General features: G+C 35.7%; 1 protein-coding gene and 1 pseudogene across 1 annotated transcript in view; both read right to left on the bottom strand.

The window, feature by feature from the left end:
* Positions 1 to 7,616: 7,616 nt before the first annotated feature.
* Positions 7,617 to 8,900, bottom strand: LOC143410778 (synaptotagmin-17 pseudogene; annotated as a pseudogene).
* Positions 8,901 to 9,711: 811 nt separating this feature from the next.
* The window catches only part of LOC143410777 (A-kinase anchor protein 9-like), a 37,521-nt gene continuing 32,843 nt past the window's right edge, over positions 9,712 to 14,389 (bottom strand). Inside the window, 1 exon segment of the mRNA XM_076871504.1 lies at positions 9,712 to 9,728. Coding sequence (XP_076727619.1) covers positions 9,712 to 9,728 — 17 coding nt within the window.

Raw genomic sequence — 14,389 nt, 5'->3', positions numbered from 1 at the left:
TTTCTATAAGAAGATAACTTCGTCTTAGTCCTCAAATTTCATCTATAATTATCACAACAATGTTGGCCAATCAAAACTGACCAGGCACTCCATACGACAAAATTCTGTGAGAAAAAATCCCACAGAAAAGGAAACCACCTAATGGGGTTATCCGCACATGTTTTAAAATCACTGTGCTTTATATAGTCAAAAAAGTAAAGTCAAGATTATGAATTTCAGGGCTGGGAATATAGTTTAGTTGGTAGAGTGCTGCCTTACATGCACAAGGCTCTGGGTTCAAACCCCAGCACCACAAAAGAGGAAAAAAAAAGATTATGAATTTTGTCAAAGGATTAGAAACTATAAAACCAAGAAATAGTTGGGTGTGGTGACCTACCTACAGTCGAAGATACTCAGGAGGCAGAGGCAGAATTATGAGATTAAAGATAGCTTGGAAAGCAGTAACACCCTAGTCCCTTATGAGAAAGAGCAAGGAGTCTGGGGAGGTAGCTCAATAGTAGAGCACATGGCTCAAGGTCCTGGGTTTGAGCTGTAGTACTGAAATAGGACTGGGGTTGTGGTTCAGTGGTGAAGCACGGGCCCCACATGTGTGGGGCACTGGGATCAGTCTTCAACACCACATAAAATAAATAAAATATTGTGTCGGGCTGGGGATGTGGCTCAAGCGGTAGCGTGCTCGCCTGGCATGCGTGTGGCCCGGGTTCAATCCTCAGCACCCCATGCAAACAAAGATGTTGTGTCTGCCAAAAACTAAAAAATAAATATTAAAATTCTCTTTCTCTCTCTTAAAAAAATCCTATAAAAAATAAAATATTGTGTCCATCTACAACTAAAATAATATTTTAAACCCTGAATTTTTTAAAATTCTAAACTCAATGAATGATTTTAGCAGCAGATTTGGGAAGTAAAATAAATCCTAGCACTTTGAAGACAGGTCAGAAGAAAATATCCAGAAGAAGTAAATCCAGAATGTAGGAGGCAGGGGAAATCAAATTCTAATATGCATTATTATAATCAGAAGAGAGAATGAGGTAAAATCAACATTTAGAAAAAGACTCAAAAATTCAAGAAGTGTTTAATGGTCCCAAGCAACATAACTGCAAGAGGAAAAGTGGGTGGGGTGGGGAAAACTACACCTAGGCACTTCCCAATACAACTGTTAAAAAAACAGAGAAAGGACTACAGAAACTAGGGGAGGGATAAGACCAAACAACAATGATAATGGACTCCTTAAAGAAAAAATTTAAAACAGATGGTAATTAATTGGATATTTTTAAATTGCTAAAACTAAGTAACAGTCAAAATTCAGTAGCCAAAAGAAAGATCCTTTAAAAATGGAAACTGGTTTTAACTCTAATCATGAAGTTCATGTCAACCTAATACAGAATATAAAGGTAGCAATATTTAGTGGATAAAATACTATTCTCTGTTTATCCTTGTACTACCTTTGATACACTAATCAAATCTATCATTAAAGGACAATGTTCAAATAGAATAAAAATAATTTCAAATAAGAAACCAACAGTGTAGAATGCAGAACTACAGAAACTTTAAATATTTGTATAAATTGAATGAATGTCTTGTGGAATTCACAGTATATGAAGTACTAACATATAATGCCACAACAGTTATCTGATTCAGGAGCTACTTAAAGCCCATAAAAAAATAATAAACCTATTAATCTATGTCAGGTTTTTATTAAATCCAGAATATATACCATGGCCTTTAAATAATGAGAAGATGAATAAAATTATAATTATATAATTGTAATTCCGTTATAATTTATGATTACATCAAGCTTATACAGGGGATGAGGAAAATAATTAAAAATATTTAAACTATTAAAAAGATACAAGGAAGAAAAAAAGAACAGGTCATCAAATAGAAAGCAAATTCTTCATAAACCACAGGCACATATTGACATGGATAGACTTATATTTTAGAAAGTCCACTCAAGCGACTATAGAGAAAACTACTAAGAATTTGAAATAAGTTATATACAAATATAAAAAATGGAGAATAAAGACACATGATCTAGGTTAGAAACAGAAAAGATGACAGAGGCATGAACTAACATAGTACCTGGGGATGAGTAAAAAGAGTACAAACCACAGATGATGACTGAATGAATTTTGGAGGAGTTGAGAAAAATAGTGCTACAATTTAATTGCTTTACAAAGAAAATTAATTGCCATTTAGGTCATTTAGATTACTAGTAGGGACAGAGAAAACAAGTGTTCTTTTTTAAAAAAAGTGATAAAATGAGAAATGTTTCTTTGAAACAGGCCAGGAATTTAGAACTGGCCTGAACAAAAATTTGAGATTCTAAAAAGGTTGCTTGGAGATCACAGAATTTTAGAAAAGTTAATGGAAAGGTTTCAATATTTAATGCATTAATTAGGCAACAGAAGTCAAAATACCTAAAAATAGTTAGGTCTGTAAGAAGGTCTGTCTTTGCTTTAAAAGATATATATATATATACCAAAGAGTAAAATCAGGTGAAAACAAATAAAATCTGACACAACCTATTTTTAGAGAATTCAAGTATTTTTGTGGATTAAAAACTTCAAATGAACTTTCAAAAAATAACTAGCTCCACACTAAGAAGATTAATATATAAATATATACTACAAACAAGTACTTCTGTAATCATAACTCCTAAGGTCCTTGCCACAGTTCAATTTTGTGTGAACATCTGAGATATTCAAGTCCAAAATTTGTACCATCAATAAGTAAATATTATTCCTTTTTGAAGTTTTTATTCTACTAAAACATGTCATTCCAAATCACTCAGTTTTTTTAAAGGTCCAGAGTTAGAGATACAAGTTCAAAACATTAGAATTACATAACTGATCACAATGAAAGGTAATTAAAATTAATAGGGGGATCATAGAAAGGGTCTAGAACTTTGAGAGGTATTTCCACATCAGTGACTGTTAATATCATTTTACCACTTCCTGCCTTCATATGAATTTGACAATTGATTACTATGTCCTCACAGCCTTAGTTTATGGTTCCAACTACCTCAGGACTCTTAAGACCGACGATGGAAAGAAAAATGCAACTTATAGGAAACAAAACACAAAGGAAAAAAGAGAAATCTCTACTTATTACAACTAGAAGAAATTGTAAATAATCTTAAGAAAAGATAAAATTATCAATTAGTTCACACAGTGATAATAATAACAAACAATGAAAATCTTACTTTTGTATTGCCATCTCATTTTTCTGGTAGAGTTCATTTAAAATCTCCACTTTCTGCCTTAGAGTTTTGCATTCCTCTTCCAGTCCAACTTTAGAAGACTGTAGTGAATTGCAGTCACCTTCTAATTTCTTTATTTGGTCTGTAAAGGATAAAACAGCTTATCTCTATATGTGTACAAGGACTTAAGAACTTGTTTGAGGGAGTAGTGCCAAGAAAAGTAAGAAGCATGAAAGCAAGAAGCCATTCTTTATCTTTCCAATAAAATTTTTAGTCTTTCCAACATGGCAATTTCTTCTCAAGAAGAACCCACCTTCTAGATTACATTTTGTGGACATCGAGGCTCTTAGCTTAAGTTGTAAAAGTTTTAGATCCTCTTCAACTACTGATATTGTAGTTTGTGTCTAAAAATTGCAAAAAGAGAGGTATTCTTAAAAGTGAGGCACAGGAAGAATTCACAGGCACTATGGGACTCTTACAAAAAACTATACCTGAAGGACATCCATCATCTGCTTAATTTGATCTTTGATGTTCTCATTCTGATCACCTAAAAAACAAAAGACTTTAGCTTTTTCTTTCCTTACTTTTAACTCTATATTCTCCTAACTTCCCCAAACTAAATAATTATTGTGTTCAAACACCAGAAGAAAAAAATCAATTAAATAACTAAACTGATTAGACTAATGACTTTTAAGAGAATTGCAAGCTTAGATTTAAAAAAAAAAGAGAGAGAGAGGTGAATTTCAGGCTGGGGTTGTGACTCAGTGGTAGAGTGCTCACCTAGCATGTGTGAGGCACTGAGTTTGATCCTGAGCATAAAAATAAATAAAAGTACTGTGTCTGTCTTAAAAACAAAACAAAAAAAGGTGAATTTCTAGTTTGCACAACTAAAATGTTATCTATGCTATTCTTGTAAGACGAAAGCTTTTCTTCTCTCTCAGATCTATCTTCACCTGGGCAAGTAAGTGTCTTATTTAGAAAGATTCAATCCTCTATGTTCTCCCTGAATCTACTACCAGGTGTCGTTTGAAATACTTGCTATGTAAGCAATATCCAACCTGGGAGAAAACATCTGGAAATATTTTCCTCATCAGTAAACACTGTTACACTCCCTCTCTCTAGCTTTCTGATAGTCTCTAGCCTCTGTTCTCACAGCCTTAGTTTATGTTTCCAACTACCTCCAGACTCTTAAGACTGACAGTGGACCTTAAAACCACAGAGCCATAGAGATGATGAGTATCAAAATCAACTATCATCTGCATAAGTTAAGAAATAAATTTCTCTTACTGTACAATGTTCAATACTTAGAGGTATAGGATGTGACTATTGTAGCTGCAGTGTACTTACTAGTTTTCAATGGGATAGAAAAAGTCAGTGTTCTTCACATGCCTATTGCTACATTATACCCCAGCAACCCACCTCTGCCAATGCAACAGACATATCTATAGATCCAGTGATATGTGTCTACAACCCTGAAGCTTAAGAAGAAAATCAGCCAGCTGAAAAGTGGCATCTGTATAAATACTTAATTAAAGACAGGAAAGCAAAAAAAAGGATTCAACCTCCCTAAGACTGATCTTACCTGCTACCTCTCCGTTGGTTAATTCATCTGACTCATCTTCTCTATTTTGATCCTCAGATTCAGATTCACATTGTAACTGATTCAACTGTGTGATATAATTAGTCAAAGCCTAGAAAAGAAGCAAAAGGTTGGAAGACTCTCGATTTTAATTCAGAAGATTTCAGGAGAATTCATGAGATGAAACATGTATTTGGAGTATAAACTTACATTAATAGTATCATCTTTGTGATTAAGAGCTACAAGTAAATCTTTCTGGAACTTCTCAAATGATTTGATTTGTTCACTGAGCTCAGCGTGTGATGTACTCCAGTCTTTGACTTTTTGCTGCAACTGAAAAGTCAAAACACATGAATTCCTATGGGTTAGGGAGGGGTTTCTGCACTGGATACATCAGGACTACAAGACTTAGACAAAGAAATAGAGAACCATACTCCTCCGTGGCCTGCCTCAATCGAGGGGGTTGAGAACTTGGTCAAGGAAGAGGGCAGAGTGGCCCCAACTCTAACAGCTGCAGTAAGAACATCAGAGCTCTCAGGAAGATGATCCTGTTTATTGCATTCCCCAGAAAATTGCTGCCAATTCAAATAATTTACCTCCAGCAGGAATGGCTGGGCACATTTGACTGTCTCCTAAATTTAGACTCCTTATCATGCAATCTTCCCTTGGCTGGTGAATCAGTAACTACTCAAAAGAGGATCATAAAATACTTAATTTTCTGGTTTAAAAAGATTCTTTGAGGCTATGCAAGTTAATAACTGATTGACATTTTAAGAAAATACACATGTACAAGATAAAAATCAGTATGAATAAAGTTTATTACATTTGAACAACCATTTTAATTGACTTTGCACTGAAAAAATACACATTTAGTATAGCTTTCACTGGACAGACTATCAGGAGGTACATCTTCAGGTTTTCTTTCCATTTCCTTTTCTTTCAATGTCTGTTCCTCAATTTCCCTTTGGTTTTCATTTTCATTCTGTTTAAGTTTGAGCAACGGCAGAGAGGACAAGACAGAAAGAAAATCTGTCAACTTAAAAACAGCATATCATTCTTCTATACTGGTATGATGTGAAAAAGAAAGTGCTTAAAATAATATTTAACTACAATTTATCAAGAGATCAGCAGTATCAAAAAAAGGATAAAACATTCAAGTGTAGAGATGAAAAATGTTTTAATGGCTTCAAACTAATATACTCTATATAGTGTGGCAATAAGGGTTATCAATAAAGGTTGCTCCTTGGTAGAACAACAGTTTCTCCTACAGCAATGCCAAATTCAAATTATTTTAAACAGAAAGAAAGGCATTTTGACTCCACCTACCTTACATCTAAGTGATCACCAATATGTTAAGCTTAGTAACTATAAAAATACGTCTCTCACCGACAATAAAGACAAACAAATCCTACTGCATTGTTGATCTACTGTTCCTAAATGCACCAAAGTCAATACTACCTGTGTTTGTGTACTGCTGCTGCGCAGCTCACAACACAGCTTCTCTCTTCCAGCTAAAGACAGCTGCTTTAGTGCTTCCAACTTCTCTAAAAGCACACTTTCTCTTTCTGAAACCAGGTTTTTGTTATTTAATGAGGATCTCTAAATAAGAAAAGAGGTCATGGAAGAATATTGATTGTGATAGAGGTAAAAAGCAGAAACATTAAGCAGATTTCTTTTAACCCTTTGGGACCAAGAGACCTTGGTTCTACCTTATGATTCATATTTCATTATTAGGGATTAAAAGGCACATATGAAGTTCAATGCAAAATTTGCAACTTTAGAAAAAAAGTTATATAAACTTAAATATTCAGGAATTTGTATAGTTCGAGTAATATTTTCTCTGTCAATTTTTGCATTGAAATTTTAGAAGAATAAATTCACAAAATGCAATGAAGAAAAGCAAAACTGATTTTTCAAATGATATATTTTATTCTCAAATATCAATTTCCCTATTATTTTATATTTAAAAAATACACGTTTTAGTTTTTAAAATTAAATTCAATAAATTTGTTTTCATAAGAACTTTCATGTAAATATTTCTTGCTTTTCTGCAATAATTTTGTGAGTATATTTTATATAGCAGTTGACAAGAATATAGCTCCCAAATACCATGAGATATTTAAATTTAGAAAAGAATGTTATATAATTTTTTTAATGCTCTTGAAAAACAATTTTTAAAAACAGGGAGCACTCAGGACTTCTCCTAACCATGCTGAGTGGGGGATAGAGGTTGGAGGTCACCAAACAAGAATGGGTTCCAGACTCCCCTTCCCTGAGGGCATCAGATCTAAAACAGGATACAATTATGAGACTGTTTTAGGCTCCATTTGTTTTTCTCTTCCAGGGGCAAAACATTCTCTTCTTCTCCCTCTGTCCAAAGCTTGAGGATATCAATGAATAACACACCTAGTAAATGGGTATGGGTTTTATATCGTTGGGAGAGGACTTTGATTTTTTTTTTTTAATTCAGGGGCACTCTCCCACTGAGCCCCATCCCCAGCCCTATTCTGTATTTTATTTAGAGACAGGGTCTCACTGAGTTGCTTAGCAGCTTGCTGAGGCTGGCTTTGAACTCGCCATCCTCCTGCCTCAGCCTCCCAAGCCGCTGGGATGACAGGCATGCACCACCACGCCTGGCAGGAAAGGGGCTTTAAGAAAGGAAATCTTAAGGACTCTCATGTGCTCTTGCTGGAAGAGCAAGTTGGTTCGACTTTTGGGATGTCTGTTCAAAATAAAAGCATCCTAACTTGAGTCCCAACACATTCCTTTATAGGACTATTATCCCACAGAATTTTCTCCACAAATGCACATACAAGTATACTTTACACAGACGGGTTAGTCAAAGTTGAGTCTCCAAGCTGGATCCGGTCCACCACCTGTGAACACGAGGCTGGCATTTTCCAGTTCTTCTTGTTAATTCTATTAACAATTCTATTTGAAGCTAAAGGACTCATTGTAGAAAGGATCAATGGTGCCTCTTAAGAAGGATGTCTTCTTGGTTTTCACGAGCTTGAGTCCGTGCACCAGCTGGATTTTCACAAATGGGTCTGAGCCTTGGCTCACATCGGTCTGAAGAAGCTGCTTGGCTCCAATGATGTCCACATTCAGTCTCCTGGCACTCGGGAGGTAGTTCAGAGACAGGAGCAGCTCCCCCAGCTCCACTTCATTCTGAGAGCTGGGAATCAGCGCCTTCCACCAGTGCCCGCCCTTCACCAGGTCCACCTCGCACAGGGGCACGGACACCTTCCCGATGACGCAGTGGCGGGAGAACTTATCAAAGTCCACCACGGTCAGGAGCAGGGTCCTCCTCTGGGCCTCCAGGAAGGGGATCTCGAAGGTGTAGCGCTCCTGGAACACCGGCTTCTGCCTCTTGCGCTTTAAGGCGGTCTGCTTGGAGTTCTTCTGGTCGGGCAGCAGGCAGATCTTGACATAGGGGTTGGAGTGCGCCAGGTCCTGGCGCGCGCCGTCGTGGGAGATGGGGGGCGGCAGGTCCCGGGCCTCCATGACGCGCACCTTCAGGTGGTTGTGCAGCAGGTCGTACTGCGTGCTGAAGTGTAGCATGCCCAGCTGGTACCTGGACAGGATCTCCTCGTCCGTCAGCGAGTCCACGTCGTCGCGGCTCTAGTCCAGGGAGTAGAGGCGGGGCTCGAACTTCCTGAAGTAGTCGTCGGGGGTGTAGGTCCGGCGCAGCACCGACGGCTGGATGGGCTCCTTCTTGGCGCTGAGGACGCCAAACTCAATGGGTTTGATGTTGATGAGCGGGGAGCTGGGGCGCCGCTACTCCAGACTGGAAATCCTCCGCCTCAGGCTGTATGTGGACTTGGATGTGTCTGAGGAAGAGCGTCTCCCATCCGGGGAGTTGGTCCGGGGAGTGAGGGGGATGTCGCTGGCTGTGTGGACAGAGTCACCATCCTTCTCGCTGCTCCGGCTGGCCATCAGCCAGGGAGGAGTCTGCGCGGGGAAAGGCCCCAGGATTTCCACTTCATCCTCACTTGACTGGCAGCAGCTGGACTCCTAGCACTTCTGACAGCAGTGCCTGCAGCTCCATCTACACATCAGCAGATCAGAGATTCTAGAAAGAAAACCCTCGTTCAGTGGTTCCAGCTGGATGTACGCCATCTTCGCCCTCGCGCACACACTCCGGCCTGAGCATGGCGCCGCCACCACCACTTTGCCCTCGCTGACAGGGGCGGGGGGAGAAAGAAAGGGGGAAAGGAAGGAGAAGGCAGCCGGTGGCCCCAGACGTGACAGGCGTGGCTGATGAGCGGCGCCCGCCCCTCCGCTGGCCGCCCTGTCCTTGCCTCCCCTTCATTCCGGCTCCCGGAGTCCGGCCGCCTCCCCAGATCGCAGAGCTCGGCACCGGGGCCCCCGCCGCGGCCTCCCTGGCTGTCCCGCGCTCCCCCCAGGCACTCCCAGGCTGGAGTAAGGCCGGGCCGCCTGGGAGGGAGCCCGGGGCAGCCGCGGACTGCAGCGCCATCATTTGTCTAGAAGCATCCATGCTTGATGTCAACATCTTACCATGAATCTTTGATAGAAAAAAACACAAGCAAAAACTCAATCATAACATATTTTGTGGCAATTAGCATTGATACTTTAACTGAATATGAAAACAATTCTATTAACAACATGAAGCATCTGAGTATTAGCTTTAGTAATAAACAAAAGCATAAATCACTTTTTTTAAAAAATTATTTTTTAGTTGTAGATGAACATAATACCTTTTTTCATTTATTTTATGTGGTGCTGAGGATCGAACCTAGTGCCTCTCCCATGCAAGGCAAGTGCTCTACCACTGAGCCACAACCCCAGTCCATAAATCACTTTTTTAAAAAAATATTTTTCTTATTTATAATTCCAAAACAACATGAAGTTCATTTATTACCACAATATATGTTATTTTCCAAAAGGAAACAGCTACTTACAAGATAGTTTAGCTAAAATCTAATTCTAAAAGAGAAAAACAAAATACTCAAGATTCTTTATTCACCCCCTCCAACCCCCACCCCATCCACTTTTTTTTCCGCCCATACTAAAGATTGATCCCAGGGCCTCACACATGCTGGGCAAGTGCTCTACCACCAAGCTAGATCTCCAGCCCCTTCTTTTAATGAAGTTATAACTCCTTTATATCTCTTGATATTTTATAATGGAGAAATAATATAAACAACAACAACAAATATACACACACACACATACACACACACACACACACACACACACACACGCAAAGTTAATGGGGCCAGGGTTGTGCCTCAGTAGTAGAGCACTTGCCTAGCATGCATGAGGCACTGGGTTCAATCCTGGGAACCACATAAAAATAAACAAATAAAATAAAGGTATTATGTCCATATACAACCAGAAAAATATTTTTAAAAATTAAGTTCACAAAATACAAGGAATTTTGCCTATTTAATTTTTATTCATTGGTCATCACAGTATTATAGAAAACTGCTTATTCAAAGAAAAATTATAATAAATTTTATTTGGAAATAAATGCTTTACATTTATGAGTTTCTCACACTCATGACAAGTCAATAGGTTCTATGAATACTTTAATCCCTTAAAATACTAATTAAAATCATTCTGCCTTGAACAGCTACAGCTAAATTAGTTTTCATAAACATTTCACAAGTTTTGCATTACATAGAAAGCTGACAGTTTTATTTGAATACTCCTCTGAACAAGATATATCTATCTTGAACACATAAAATAAATTTTAAATTCAGATAATTTTAAAAGAAGTAGAATTTATTGTTTTCTAATAAAGGCTGCAATTCGTTGGGGTAACAGATCCTCAACTAACAAGAAAAAAGAATTAGTATATAGATAATAAGATACTTTGAATTGTCTTCTTGAATTCGTAGCAATTTCCTTTTATGTTCTTACATTTAATTGAGCAAATCATTTGGCCACAGGTATTACCTAGTAATAATATAATTAATCTTCAATTAGTTTAAATAAAATTAACACAGGTATAATTTACAATGAGAACTTAACATGTACTATGTCCATAAGACAACCAAGAATACTATGACCTGACTTATTTTATACTTCACACCAATATTGTTTCACTTAATCAAATACCTTATAATTAATAAAATACATTAAAGTCAAGACTGGACTTCATACTTTCATTCTCTATTAATCAGCATTATTGCTACTGTTTTAAACTGAAGACATTATTATAAGTTTTTCTTTTTTATATTCAAAGAAGCATACTTATAGATTCGCTAACTATAAATATTTTGTCTTTGGAGAACATTTCTTCTGAAATAGTTAGTTGGTGGACCTCTGATTCTACTATATCATCAAGATGATCACTGTTTGGTAATAGAACTTCTCCATCTTCTCCTAACTCTTTACTAAGTGGCTTAAATTCTTTAAATTTCATGTCCAATGCATCAGAGGTCTGAAGATCAATTTGATCCTGAGATAATTTCATTTCATTAAAATAATGTTTTTCATTTTGCTGACAGAAAGTAAGTGCTTGTTTTGATGACATAGTATTTTCTTTTCCCTTTGATAGTCTAGATAGTTCAGTTTGTTGAGCAAATGCAACACTCATTGACACAATGACCTAAATCAATCAATCAAACAAACAAAAAAGTATTAGATTTATAAATACCAGCTGGATTTAAAAAGTGGATCATTACTCAAAATTATATGAATTAGAAAAAAGCCTGGCCTCATAGTTTTAAAAACAAAAATAAATCCTCTGATAAAGTGATACAGAGATTGGCTATTTTTCAATAAATTTAACATCAAAGTGTTTTACTGCCTGCCTTTTAAAATAAAACAAGCAAAACTTTTCTAACTATAACATCAATAAATGCTCAGTCCAAAAATAAAAAAAAATAAAAGTCTTTATATTTCTTCCTTCCAAGAAAATTCACTTGGCCATGAGTGATAATGTTCCGTGACAATCCTCCATCAGTATCTGTAGTTATTATCTAACATTACAATAATTTATCAGGGTAATACAACTACTTTTTCTCTTCATAACTTTTCCCTCATTTTTAGAATGCCAAACTCCTTCACAAGGTAACTATTTACAATGTAACACATATATAAAAACTTGTGGCATTCTGAAAAATTGTAATTACTATTCTATATCAAGAAAAAAATGTTCTTATCAATGAAAAGCACCGCAAAACATTCTATGAAGCACCAATTATAGTTGATGTTGTTACACAACTGTTTGATGGACTATATATGAAACTTACAAATAAAAACAAAGTACATACCATCAATAAAATCCATGCTTTTTTTGACAGTTCAAAGATCAAGAAAATCTATAAACCAAGAAAACCTTGCAGATAAACTATAAACTTCCCTTAGCTATTTCTTCTTCTAATCTTTCTTGGTATTGTTTTTCCAACAATTTAACCATATTTGTTTCTTATTTCATTCCACATTCCTTAGAAAACTAAATTGAAGGGTAAAATATGACAATTTACACTGATTTTATACTATTAATTTTAAGGATGTAGTCAATATTCCAAAAATATCACTATTTTTGGACACTTTCAAATAAAAATAAATTTCAGTTATCTTTTAACTAAAAACATTTAATCTAATAATCCTATGAAATAATTACACTTACTATAAACTTAAAGATGCAAAGAGAGAAATATATTTACGTATCTGTAATTATTAGCATAAATTCTAGGGTGGGTTAAGGATACTTAAATATAATTAATAAGACATATGTATAAATGTATATTTATTTTAAGTAAAATGTTAACAAGTGGCTATGTTTGATAATGAAATCATGAGCAAATTTTCTTCTTGGTATTTATTAAAAGAACACAATTTTCCACATACAAATTATTTTTATCAATTAAAAAATAAATCTTCTTTTAGAAATGTAGATATACTGTCAACATGAAAGTGACAAGTATTTGTTTATTTACCAATTATTTGAATTTCATCCAACAGACATTTAATAAGGGATGACTGTGGCTCATATCTCTTCTTAATATTCAGAATGAGAATGGGCAATAGTCAGTGATTTTAATTTTTACTAAAATTTAGAATTATTGAGTGAAGATGAAGATGCAGTTGGGGGTTTGAAAAAAGTTTTGAATAATACAATGTTGAGGACAGGCAGATAGTGGTTCAGTGGCAAGCACGGTAAAAAAAAAGCATTTTTCTATCATTACTTCTGTTGGAAGATGGCCTGATTCATTATTCCAGCCCTAGCACCTTGGATTTTAGGGAATCCTATACACCATTCTGAAGATACCCTCTGCTTCCATAAGGGGAAGCAAAGACTATGTTGGCCATGGTACTGAAGCTGATTTGTTACACAGTTTATAAAGAAATGTTACAAAGAAAAAATTTAAACTGTAACAGGGGAGGAAAATTTTCAAATTTAACTTTCTCTGTGTTTTTCCTATGCTATGAAAATATTTCTACAGACATTCTGGATCTTTTACTTAAGGTAAATCTTAGCCAAATATTTTCTACATATTTTCTACATTGCTTAATCTTAGCCAAATATTTTCTACATAATTACAAAACTGAAAACATAAAATTGATAGTAAGAAAAAGTATCAGTGTACATAACTGTTTAAAAATGAAGATTAAAAATAACATAACTCTATTGCATGATCAATAGTCTTTTTTAGACAACTTCCAGGATGTACTACTGATTTCTGTACATCAGATTCTTTAATTACCACTGAATCAACAGAGAAGCTAAATATAAATTAAAAAGTATAAAAAAAAATAGTGTTGTGTGTTTTATCCAAAGTTTCTACCATGCATAACGTGTACTGAGGCAGTGGGGAGACAAAAATGATAGTTCCCCCAGGGTTACAAGTATTGTAACTTAAAACATTTTTGACTAAGTTTTCCATTTAAAAGTAACAATGAATATTATGTCATTTAATAAATTTCAGTATAAATGTATGATAAAAAAATAATTATGTAAAAAACATTTTTAATAAGTCTTTTAAAAATAACATCTTAGATTTGCTTATATAGCAACAGTGTACATAATATAACATACTATATACACTGATACTACACTCTACTTATATACCTAAGATATATGATACATATTATTCATATTATATGGATATCTAAATTACACAGACACAAAACATATAATAATATAGAAAGGATTATGTTGGATTAAATATATTTAAAGAGCCAGGTACAGTGGTGTGTGCTTGCAACTCCAGAAATTTGGGAGGTTGAGGCAGGAGGATCAAAAATTCAGAATGAGCCTTAGCAATTTAGTGAGACTCTCTTTCAAAAAAAAGGGGGGGGGTTGGAAATGCAGGAAGATGGCTGAATAAAGTATTTGCTTCCCTGACAGATCTGTGGAGTGAACCAAGAAAAGCAAAAAGGTCACTTTTTTCAACAAGATGGGTGAATGGTCCAGAACTAGGAAGGACTTAACTGGAATTTAATACTGGATACTCAAAACAGATCATGAACTCAAGAGATCTTGTGTAATAAAATAAGGGGGAAAGATCCCCAGCTCCAGAGCTGTAAAATAGCTGGAAGTACAAACCAGAATAATCCCTATGTGAATGTAGTAAAGCAATAAAGAAACCCCCATTCCTAGGAAAACAGAGGTGTTTTGCGGTATGGAGAGC

Source organism: Callospermophilus lateralis, chromosome 11 (genome assembly GCF_048772815.1).
Source record: "Callospermophilus lateralis isolate mCalLat2 chromosome 11, mCalLat2.hap1, whole genome shotgun sequence".
Taxonomy (NCBI): Eukaryota; Metazoa; Chordata; class Mammalia; order Rodentia; family Sciuridae; genus Callospermophilus; species Callospermophilus lateralis.
The sequence above is the reverse complement of the archived record's forward strand: the minus strand, read 5'-3'. Positions and strand labels throughout refer to the sequence as shown.